The 12,633-nt window shown below is 41.4% G+C and overlaps 1 protein-coding gene across 5 annotated transcripts in view; it reads left to right on the forward strand.

Annotated features, from left to right (window-relative positions):
- Positions 1-484: 484 nt before the first annotated feature.
- The window catches only part of LOC124306267 (filamin-A), a 32,953-nt gene continuing 20,804 nt past the window's right edge, over positions 485-12,633 (forward strand). The window contains exons 1-10 of one of the 5 annotated variants that reach the window (XM_046766764.1): positions 485-716; positions 2,815-2,916; positions 3,017-3,630; positions 9,717-10,066; positions 10,152-10,279; positions 10,558-10,572; positions 11,007-11,145; positions 11,369-11,653; positions 11,740-12,056; positions 12,137-12,563. In XM_046766764.1, coding sequence (XP_046622720.1) covers positions 3,285-3,630; positions 9,717-10,066; positions 10,152-10,279; positions 10,558-10,572; positions 11,007-11,145; positions 11,369-11,653; positions 11,740-12,056; positions 12,137-12,563 — 2,007 coding nt within the window. In that variant the 5' untranslated portion in view covers positions 485-716; positions 2,815-2,916; positions 3,017-3,284. Of the gene's footprint in view, positions 717-2,814; positions 3,631-9,716; positions 10,067-10,151; positions 10,280-10,557; positions 10,573-11,006; positions 11,146-11,368; positions 11,654-11,739; positions 12,057-12,136; positions 12,564-12,633 lie in introns of all 5 variants that reach the window. The other 4 variants (XM_046766765.1, XM_046766767.1, XM_046766766.1 and 1 more) reach the window with 4 other exon arrangements.

A 12,633-nucleotide genomic window follows, 5' to 3' on the forward strand; every position in this document is an offset into this window, starting at 1 on the left:
AGTTTCGAGAGTATAAACGTGCAAAGAGTAGTTGCACGTAATAATAGAAACGCTAGAATGAATCCGCGGAAAAAGTATCCGCAAATTTTCATGTAGATGCCTAAAATCATTCCCTGGCAACTTTTCATTTGCACTTGCTTGAACGGTAGGAGAAATTCATGAAACGCAATTGTAATCGTAAACGCGCCAAGGAAGTCGCTGCGGCGGGCAAAAAGGAATTACCCTGATTTGCATCGGCTCCTTCCACGAAGGTACGTCACGGCTGGCGCCTGGTTGACTCGCTTGTCCCCATAGTCATACGTATTCACACTCACACTTTCGTTGAAAAATCTGACCGACCATTTGTATGTGGCATACCGCGTTCGTCGTGTATAGGTATGTATATAGATGTATATATAGCCATCCCCGCAGTCCCTGAAGGGTAAGAACGAGGAGCGGCGTTCTATTCTTGGCAAACTTCAGTTGGATCTGCTTTCGCGCTGGTAATACCGACAGTTAACGCCAGAGAGTGATCCGCTCAAGAACTCACCAAAAACTTGACCGTACCGTAGGAGACCAGCCCACGTATCAGCAGACCACTTCCTTCAGGTCGAGCTTTGCCGAGCTTTACACATTTTCAGTCTTTATCTAGCCACAGCGATCGACGGGTACTCAAGAAATTGGATTTAAAGTGCTCATCAGAACAGCAGCATCAGCTTCCAGTCGTACCAGTTGAGGTGAGGTGAAAATCTTAGAACGAATCTTGCGAAACACTCTGGCTTACAGGTATAAGTTTAACCCCGATTGGGACCAGAAGATACTCGTATAGATTCGACCATGTTTTGCGAAAAAACTTCTTCATCAGAATGAGTGTGAAATAACCGCGGTTTGTTGACGATCACGATGATGATGATGATGGGCTCTACGCCAGTTTGAGTATTTTCCTTTCGATTTTAAGCTCGGCATATTTTCTTTACCGTAATATTTTGCAGAAGAAGTGTTTCAATCTTAAGTAAAATCATCCCGAGTGTTCCCATACATACACGATTGATAAGTTCACCGACTGTACGTGACTATGCAGTGAGTGACCGTTTATAGCTGCCAGACGTTATTCGTTTGTTTTGCAAGTGCCCGTAATCTTTGGTTCACCTGTTCAACTCGACTCGCCGCTGTTTCGTTGTATTGCGTATAGTAAACACACATGGACATATGTGTACTGAAATTATCAATTCAATTCCAAGAATCACTGCGGCTAGGGTTTTTGTGATACATTTTTCTGAATGAAAGCGAATCATGACAGTCGCGAATTTCTGTTAAATAACATTAGACATTTGCACGCTTTTTGCAACGCTTTAAACTGTATCATGGCTGAGGATTCGCGAAATTTCGCTACAGCCGCTGATATCGAAATTTGAGACCTGTACTGGTGATGCGAAATTCTATTTTGACCTAGACGCTCTTGCGCAGTATTATACGACAGAATGAAAAATTCATTTTTATGATGACAGAATGAATCTTCTTTGGTATCTCGAAAAACCTTGTCTACATTCGTATAGATAGTTGTACGTGGGCTGTAGTGAGCAGGGGTCTATTTCGAGACAATTTTACGTTTAAAAAAAAATAAAAAACCGACTCAGCTATTTATCTTTGTTCTCCCGGTCGATATACAAAAAACGGAAAACGAAAAGCAGAATATCGTAAATTCTTCCCGTTATATATTGCAGATGCTATCTTTTTCAGTTAATCAAGTCTGATAGAAAATTAAAATTTTTCATGCTGGACGTCGTTTTATAATAGAACAGGAGGTCCGTTAAACTGGCATCTTTTTGAGCACGACGTAGATCTGAAAGGACCAACAAAACAAAACCAGATTGTACCATAGTTCGGTTGCGCATCATCAGGTGTGATCTGGAGGTTTTTCAAGGTTTAACGAAACAAAAACGGATGGTATGATAGTTCGGTTGCATATTTTTAGGCGTCATGGGTGCGAACGGTCTATGCATAGTCGGATCAAGCTAATAGACTGTCATATTCGCGTTAACTGATTAAATAGAGCATTAGCTTACGAGTTATTTTAATTCAAAGTAGGGATACTTTTTGCCTATGTTTTCTAAAATTGTGACTTAGAGTAGATTTTTGTTACTCAAGAGGATTGCGAAATTATTTTCCAAGTTTGTTTCTGAGCTCGGGTTCCTCGTTGCGGTTTCCCTTGCGCAACAATTGCTGTATGATATTCATGTAAAGAAAAGTGACACGCCACCTTTTTCCAGTTGCCTGAAGAACGCGGGTATCAGGATAACGCTATTCATTGTTAGACAATAAGACTCTATTCTACGAAGACGTCGGACACCTTGCGCCACGTGAACCACAAAAAAATTCAGTGCATTGCAGATCGTCAAGAATCTTAAGCCTGCAGATTAACGCGGTATGCATATCACAATGTGGGCATCTATCGGTGCACAGAAATGATACAGTTCTACCAAAATCTATAGAGTTGGGCTACAGAACAGGTTTTTTTTTCATATAAACGTGGTCGGTCCACGGTGTTGTCATTCATCGAAGCCTTTATACATGCTAAATATTTTATAATTGCTACGTAACAACGATTCCAAAGTAACATGTATTCGCAATTTATAGAATAACTCTTCAGTAAATTTATCAGAACTTCATTAACTTGCCGTCCTTACCGCAAGCTGACCGGCGACCGCATAGATTGCGGTCTCCGTATTTAGATATGTGATGCAATAGTCCGTACGGCGCTAGCAAGAAAAAGGACAATTATTTATTTAAGCAAAATTGTTTACAGTTTGAAATAAGTATGATCTTTTCCTGCAGGTACGGAGACGAACTGAGACGGAAAAGCTGAAAGACCGGGAGAGGGCAAATACGCAATAGCGCATTGTCTTCGAGATTGGTGGGGAGATTGAGAAAAAGAAGGTGAGGTCGCATTTTGATGATCATCCCAAGATACCCGATTGCAGGGTATAGTTTTCGCTACATTGTATTATCGTAGCTGGAATTGAAGTGCCCGTTTTAGTGGCCAGCTGATCACTTCTGTACCATCGGCAATTAGGATCAGGCTGACGTGATTTCCTCCCGCTTATAAACGGACAGTTGGAATCCAAAGCACACGAAGCTACGCTGATCGCTAGCGGCATCTACCCTCGTCACTACCATCAGCGAAAACCTTACCACCACATTCACATTTCACCGCACGCACAACCGGCGTATTGCCACTACCATATTTCCTTACCACCTCTATAAGCACTGCGATACTCCAGGCCTAAGGAGAGGTGGTTCATAAAATGAATAACAATGATAAGTCAGTCGAGAGCGGGAACTCCGCCGAGGAGGAAGACGAGATGATCGCGACAGAGCGGGAGTTAGCTGAGGACGCTAAGTGGAAGAGAATCCAACAGAACACATTCACCAGATGGGCGAACGAGCATCTCAAATGTGCCAGTAAAACGATTGGGGATCTCGAAACCGATTTGTCGGACGGGCTGAGACTGGTTACACTGATCGAGGTGTTGTCCCAGAAGAAACTACCCAAGCACAACAAACGACCTAACTTTCGTTCCCAGAAGCTTGAAAATGTATCGGTTGCCCTCCAGTTCCTCAGCGATCAGGGAATACGCATCGTTAACATTGGTAAGTGAAGTTATGCGCATGCCACCTACTCCGATTACGCTGACATTGGCACTGAAACTCCACCCTGCGGCGTTTGATAAGATACGCAATACAGCTTTTGCACACTGTGCTCTTACTCAATCGCGTAATAACGAAGTAGGTGTACCTTGGAGATAATGTACAAGAATTGGCACCCAGACACTTCACCACTTTGAGGCACGTCGTTGGTCATTGTCTTTTCGATTCAATGGTCTTTCAACACTGTACAATCCCTCGACAACAAAAGTATTAAAGGATCGAATTTCATCACACTTTTCAAATTTCCCCCGTGCATCGTGAAAATCTTTTACTGGCAAACATTACAAATCGATGCATGGATCGAAGCTTTGGGATGAGGTCGTTGTTTCGAAAAAGGAAGGTCACGTGGGGTACCGGCCTTTGCGCGCGCGCTCTAACCACGTGATATCAGCCGGCCGGCAACAACCACTTGTTGGTTCTTAATCGCGCGACTTTCGTATTATCCGAAGTGTATCGACTGAGCACAAAATAATTGGAATGAGCACCCCTTATAAAATTTACGGCCGTTTAATTCTCCGTAACTGCTTAACTTTAGATTGGCAAACGGAGTGACGTTTATTATATTGCATTATATAACTTGTGTGAAAAATATTGTGGAGATTTTAATTGTTGTTTGACGGCATTTCGAACTCTTGGAAATGGCTTAATTGCTCATTGGCAGGTTAGTTGCTTTATCTGAAAACTTGACTGGTGGTTGATAACGGATGATACGCGCAGCCGCTTGCAATTAGTAGCCCCACATAGAAATTTAGAAGCATTTACGGGGAGCGACACTGTGAGCACTCGTACGCGCTTAAAGAAGATGACGTTTGTTTGGCCTTCACCTGGTCTGCACAAGTAACGCCTACTTTCTCTTGGCTGGCCTGAAGCGACCTACCAACCATACGTGTAAACGTTTGGTCCTTCAATTGCGATATTTGAAATTTGATGAGGTATTAATGCCAAATGTAATGGCAATGTAAAAACGAAGAAACCTGTACTAACTCAATACATATACGTATAACACAAGTTTGTTCTCACTTTAGATACTATAACATTGTACTAACAGGGCATGACGACCACCGTTTGTTGCTGTCTGCAAATTACTTTTGAGTCATATCCTGTTGAATAAAAAATAATTGACGGATTCGCAGAACGTGAAATAAACAACGCCCATCATGATCAGACCAGAGCGATTAATACAAGATTCGTCACCGCCGCGCGTTCAGTACGAATTCATGCGCGATTCTACTTGGAAAATTGTTCGAATCACAGGACAAATGCAGCCTCTGTTAATCAGAAGTGTAAGCCATAAGTTACTTAGGAAATGACGTACTCTGGAGCCGGTATGCAAGTTTAGTAGTGAAGTAATCTCTGACTCTGATAAACGGATGACGTCATGGTACGAAAGCGTATAACATAGGTGTATGTATACCGGGTCCGCGACGCCCGATCCTTCGTCCCCACCTCACCACTGAACTCTGCTCGATCGGCATTCCACTCAGGGATTCTGCCAGACCAGACGGGCCAGACTACCTGTTCTTTATAGACCCCGGTCAAATAAACAAAACAACATCGCCTACGTAGATATATGTGTATACATGAATTCCGAGAACATAATGGAATGAGATTGTCGAGTTTTCAGGATCGATACTGAGGTCATGATCGAATATGATAAAAAAGAGTTTTTGAAAAATCATAGAATCATGCTCTTGAACAGCTTTTCGAAGCAAGTTAATGTTGGGCGAGAAGACAAAGAAGAGGCACATGTGAAACAAGTCTTTCGTTTGTTCAACTGCAGCTATACACACCTATGTATACGTGTGCATATACATGTTTTTTTTTGGTCTTTCACGTCACGCGGTGGACTACGCTGTAGTTATAACTGTACATCGGACGATCTTCCGTTTGTCATGTCGTCCTGGTACCCATACGTGTTCCAAAATACGCAGACTCTGATTCGATTGGAGGGTTTGAAAGGCTTAAGGTCGTGTAGTACTCCCACCTTTACGGACCGAGCAAACTCACCCTTTTTCTTCATATATTAAATAATTTGAACCCTTTCCGTTCGTTTGTTCATTTAATATAGGAAGAAAATGGGTGAGTTTTTTCGGTCGGTATGGGTAGGAGTACCACATGACCTTAAAGACGATCGCACAGATTTTTTTCGCTCCCATGCTAATTGTGATACAATTTTTTGAAGACTACAAATGTGCATATTTTTTATAAGCCCACATTGGTTGGATGTTTTCTCAATCTATCTGAAGTCGGTCGAGGATTTGAACGATATAGGTTCCGAGCAAGAATCTTGATAAGCCTAGATTCAAAAGGTTATTATTCTTTGTCTACGTGATATACTTGACCCTCTTCACTCTTGAGTATACCGACCGTATACATACATATATAGCAACTTGGAATAACAATCAACAGCGAATCGGGTTAGACGATGGTTTTTCAGTCCAATGAATAAGAATAATCTTTTTGGTATTTCAGAAGAAAAAAGTGTAGCGATTCTTGCAAAGCTGTGATTGCACTACTGAACAGTACATCGTTCATAGGATTTTCATTTTCGTATGGCATAAACTAAACTTCTCCGATCTGCCAACTCTCTTAAATCGATCTGATCACAGTGTTGACGTCGATCTGAGGCTGAGTGCGGCTGCAGTTCAACACTGTAAACCCTGTGCATACTCACAAGCGATATCTACATCACCTATATCTTGTTGTATAACGTCACCGTGTAGTAATTGCTTAAAATAGCTGGTAGAATGAATCGACCACAGGCAATGCTTACCGAGTCTTGAGACGAATCCACGACTCTTCGAAGCCGACCGAGTATGAATGCCAAGACTTCATTGTTACCCGGTCTCAAGCATGGAGCAATTATGATCCCGTCAAGGATCCATAATGGCAACGCGGCAATGTTACATATATGTTCCTGCGTATATACATGTTCGTCTTCTCACAGAGTTAGGCAAGCGCCGCGTCGAGATTAAGGACGGGAGGACGGATTACTTGTAAGGTATAAGACCTGGAATAACAAAACAAAAATTTTTATAATCTATGTACTATTGTCTACAGAACTACGCAGGCTTTTTTAATCTAATTTTTTAGAAACAGTGCACTTTTGAAAAAGTGAATCGTTTTTTGGTCAAAATATAAGAAGTAAATTGTCAATAAAAAAAAGTTTACGTTAAATAAAAAACGACTACTTACTTCCGTAGAGAATGCAATTGTGAAGCTATTGTCAAAATTTCAAATCGATCCATGCAACGGTGTTCAAGTAATCTGTCCTCCCAGTTTGAAAAATATGGTTGCGAGAACAATACGTTGAAAGTTTTACGAGCACTCAGCGTGGGCCTGAGGCGCTGTGACAAAATCATCAATTGAACCTTTTAAAAAAAAATGTTCATTATAAGATCAACTGGATATTGGTTTTTATGACCCTAACATATTGTTTAAACCAAGAAAAAATCGAATTTTCCAAAATCCTAGAGTGATGTCACCCCTGAATTCTTCTTCCGAATGGAATTATTTCTTCAAATTTCAGTTCTGTCAAATTTTCCGAGTGTGGAGAAGGAGATATATTATATAAAAGTTCCATCAAGGTGCCGTAGCAAGCAGGCCGTTATAGCCATTATATACCTATACCAATAGGTGAAGAAACTGGCCCGGCTCGGCTAGGAGATAACGACGTACGAACGCTTGCCGCTGTACACAGTTAGCAGTTTATCACCTAGGAGGGAGAGGTGTTAGCCTCGAAGACGCTCGTGGATATTTGAAAAATTCTAAGTTTCGGTTATGCCTGAGATAATGTTCGCTCACTAATACATTATTCGGTTGTCGCTTGATTCAACCGCCCTGGGATTCACAGAATCTCTAATGTCGGTGTACTTCTGTGAGCTGCCTTCATGGTGTTTTCATGATATAGCGGAAAAATCAAAATTCCCTAAGTCAAATCTGTTGATTGAGATTAAAATTGAAAACTTTTTACAAGATTTCTCGAGAGCGACCTAGAATTGTTTGTTAAAAAGTGTGCAACGATACGACACTGGCTGGCAACCAATTCACAAGTAGTGAATCACATTTGAAAACTTGCCAGCTACTTTGAAATTTTGTTGACCGACAAACTGCCACGCATACGATTTTAATAGATTTTGGTATAAAAATAAATTATAAATAAATTAGGTAGATTCGTACAATGAAAACTTTGCATCATTTGTAAAATATTTGCCTTTCACAAAGGAAGGGTAATTAAAAAAAATTATCGTACATAGTGATAGGTATACTTGACATAACCTAGCAACGCAGAATTTGCTGATACAACAGAAAGCATTTAGTTTCAAATTTCTGACTACGAGTTTAACAATTTCAATCAGAGGTTCAGGTGCTGCGTTCCGTACAAGTTGCATGCATATATCAAATGATTCAAATTTCTGCATGCAATTGAAAAATAATCCGCAGTCCACGCCTTTTTTTAGTCATACGGCCAGACAGTTTCATATTATGAATTATACGAACATTCTTCAACCCGGGTAGGATCGAATTGTTGGATGGAACAATCCTGACGTCACAGTTTAATATGTACTGTGATAACAATTCGCCGGCAAGAATTAGTTTCATTGTTCGAGAAATGACGCAACTTCAAAACCGGCGACAAATCGTAATATGGTATAGTCACTGATGGTTCTATAGTGGAATAAATTTATGCCGTTGGCAGAACGAGGAGGTGTTGCATAGAAATTGAGAGCTGTAACGTTGAAAAAATCGTCATATAAAATATACACGTTAAAATGTACGTATCATGTGTATACCTAAATGACTCAGGTGAAAAGATTCCGGGAAAACATTGAGTCGTTGAGAATAATTACCATAGGAATGCTAAGTGATCAACGTCGATGGTACGCAGTGTAAATTAGATCTGTTGTAACATTCTCTTTCTGCGTATAATACATCACTGATTATTATTTCCTATCTACGAGAAAAAGTAGAAATAATCTGAAGCAGGAGAAGAAGAAGAACAAGAAACACAATGTACGCATTGTTTCACCTGATGTAAGAAAATATTAATTTTTTAACTCTCTGTCCAGATCGACAGACCGACTTACAGTCAGCCGTGAAAATATAGCTTAAATAATATTTTTTTCAAAATTTGCATCGTGCTGCGCGAACTTCACTTCATTTTATGCATCAATTAAGTCTGATTATTCATTTTTCTTTGGTTCAATGAATGATTGCTCGGTTGAATGACGCATGAAATTTAGCGATTGAGTTTTGACAGTTTAGAAAAGTACCACCTGCGTTATATGTAGATTTAATCCTAGATTGTAAACGGCCTGAGTGATTATCGTAGAGCAAGAGTAATCCGTGCATCGCGTTTTCATTCAGTAATTGTATTAAGATTGAAATTAAGTGCCATTATTTGCAGGAGTGGTGCAGATTAATATAATCACATAAGATAATCTATTTTACTTGAATACTTTAACCAGTAGCGCAGTGACGAAATTAAGTGATCTGACGTATTGGATACGCAGGATAAGCTTGAGATACTTCGGTGAAAGACATTAATTCCCACTTAAAGTCTTCGTGGACGTCATTTCCTTAATTATCTCTACATTCGCGACCGGAACGTTGAAGACAAGGACATAAAAACCAATAATAATGAAAAAATGTCCGAGTTTTATCATCACGCGTTATATGGAGAAAAAGTGTTATGCAATTTACACAAGCTTTTTATAACCGCCACCAGAGCTGAATCCAAATCGCTTAAAATCGTGTTTAAACATGAAGTCGTTGAGCAAGGAATCGGTCCTCTCACGATCATCGCCGGACCAAGTTCTCTTAATGGTTACTTGAAACCAGTTCCGCCGTTGAAAAAAAGTGGTAGCATAAAACTAGCGGATCATGGGACTAGAATCTTGGAATAATTTGAACGTAAATCCATCATGCATCATATACCTAGCTCCAGAAAGTCGGATATTCTCGGATCCGAACATAAATTAGCAAATAAATTTCAAACAGATGGGTAAAATAATTTTCGTACTGTGCAGATTCCTCGGACATTGTGGACTGCAAGTTGAAGCTGATATTGGGACTGATATGGACCCTGATTCTGCACTACTCAATCTCCATGCCAATGTGGGATGGCGACGATGGCGAGAGTCCGGATAAAGGAACCACACCAAAGCAACGGCTTATGCACTGGATCCAAGCGAAGGTCCCAGACTTACCGATCGGTAATTTCACGTCGGACTGGAACGACGGTAGGGCGGTTGGAGCACTCGTGGATGCGGTTGCACCCGGACTTTGCCCGGACTGGCAAGACTGGAACCCCAAAGACGCGGTTCAAAATGCATCGGAAGCGATGGGTCTGGCAGACGACTGGCTGAATATACCTCAGGTGCGTTGTGCTGATTGAGATTATTTGGCATAGTTGGTAGAGGGTTGAAACGATCACTGACTTGTGACCGTATATTTTATTGTAGCTAATCAAACCGGAGGAGATGGTGGATCCCAACATCGACGAGATGTCAATGATGACCTACTTATCGCAATATCCCAACGCGAAGCTGAAGCCTGGCGCACCTCTGCGGGCGAAAACCAACCCAAACAGGTATGCTGGGAAATATAACTCACAAACAATAGTTCCTTGCCAGGAGAGGTTGAGCAAAGAGACCATCTGCAGAATTGATCAAAAAAGGAAAGAGTGATTATTTATATTATAATTAACAGTTGATCAATTATAACTGCGTGGATGAATCTCTTGGCAAGGAATAGGCGAAATTGCGCTCATACAGGAATAACTACGTGTAAGAAGGGAACAAAAAACATCTTGTTCCTCGTCCAAATTCATTAATTAATTGATTCATAAATTTCATTTTTCGGTCCCAGCATCCCGCCCCCGCGGTAAGTCGCGAGCTTCAAGTACATTTTACAAGAACTAAGGCTTTGTAATCTATTTTACTTGGCAAATTTACATTTACTGATTGTTTGGAAACTACTTTCTAACTTTTTGACATCTAATTGGAATATACTTGATTTTAGCAATCATATTTCAGCTGTGTGTCGTGTGTCGTGATTGCCATGATATACGTGTATACCTATACATTGATTACCAGTTGTATTTCGGTAAAAAGAATTGTTTAAATTCAATAACTTTGTGCAAATAATTATAGGCTGCTATTTAAGGAAGCTAGATATTCATTTTGGCATTAACGCTTGTGTAACACTTGGTTATAATACAATACTGGCCGATTGACGCATAAGTATCTGAATGCCAATGCTCACCATTCTGCGTGCTGTCATGTATGTTACTACAATTGATTTTCCCATAAATCCAGAGTCCGTGCTTATGGTCCTGGTATCGAACCGACTGGACCCGTTGTTGGTGCCCCAGCAAATTTTACCGTGGAAACATTCTCTGCCGGTAAAGGAAACGTTGAAGTAATCGTCGAAGACCCCAAGGGAGCTAAGATTCCGGTGAATAGATTTATTGAAATTACTTATAAATTTAAAGGATTGTCCATACCTAAGGTGATACAATCAAACTTCAGTGTAACTGTTGTAATTACACACAACTTCGAGAAAATATAAGAATTCAAGTCATGATTGTGAGAGACACACCATTGAATGGAATCAACAATTAAAATAGTTACCGCGGTTACCGCTTTAAAATTAATTGCTTATACCTATACCTTTACAGGCTGACGTCAGGTTCAACAAGGACAGAAATCTCACCTACGCTGTATCCTACACTCCTAAGGTGGAGGGTCCTCATAAGGTGAAGATTCAATTCGCCGGAAGAGCTATTCCCAAGAGTCCTTACACCGTCAGCGTTGAAGGTCACGCCGGGGATTCCACTAAGGTTACAGCTAGCGGTCCTGGACTGCAGCCCGACGGCGTGGCAATCAATCGACCGACCTTCTTCGACATCTTCACCAAAGAAGCTGGGCGTGGGGTGCCAGAAGTGATTATTCTGGATCCTCAGGTGCGAGCAATTTCGATTTGATCTACCAAACGAAGTAGCGAATTCGTGTAACTCTTTCTTCAATGAAACTAATCGACTTTCTGCAGGGTTCAAAGACTTCTGTGCCAGTAAAACTCCGTCAAACGTCTCCCGATGTTTGGCGCTGTGAGTACGTCTCACCGGTAGTTGGACTTCATTCGGTGAACATCTTCTTTGCTGGCAAACCAATACCGGGGAGTCCACTTGGCGTACGTGTGTCGCCTGTTTCCGATGCAAACAAATGCCGCGCTTACGGCAGAGGGCTTCAACCGAAAGGTGTTCGCGTCAAAGACGATGCGGACTTCAAAATTGTCACGAAGGATGCTGGAGAAGGAGTCCCAGAAGCACGGGTGATCGGGCCAGGTGGTGCCAACTTGCCAGTAAAGTAAGAAACCCATGAGCCAGAAGTGTCTAAAGTTGCCAAAGTTATCGGGCTCTGTGACAAGGAAATGACTTGAATTTCAGGCTCATGAAGATAGACGCCACGACCTATCATTGCAATTACAGTCCAGTAAAGGAAGGTCGGCATGTGGTGATGGTCACTTTCGGTGGCAAGGAGATCAACAAGTCTCCATTTGAGGTGAACGTTGGTCCTTACAAGGAATCCGCCATCAGAGTGTTCGGACCAGGACTACACGGAGGAGTCGTTGGATACCCAGCGAAATTTACAGTCGATACTAACGGCGAGACTGGGAGTCTTGGATTTTCTATCGAGGGTCCATCGAAGGCGAAGATAGACTGTCACGACAACGGAGACGGAACGGCAGACGTCACCTATTATCCTACCGCACCCGGGCAATACTCTGTACACATCAATTGCGACGACGAGGATATTCCAAAGTCTCCGTACATGGCAGAAATCCTCCCGAAGGTCGACTATGATCCGGACAAGGTGAGACGCGATGAAATCTGTGATGAAGAAAATGTTATGAGATCACTTTAGTGACGTTTACCATGGACTC

The sequence above is a fragment of the Neodiprion virginianus genome, chromosome 5 (assembly GCF_021901495.1).
Source record: "Neodiprion virginianus isolate iyNeoVirg1 chromosome 5, iyNeoVirg1.1, whole genome shotgun sequence".
Lineage (NCBI taxonomy): Eukaryota > Metazoa > Arthropoda > Insecta > Hymenoptera > Diprionidae > Neodiprion > Neodiprion virginianus.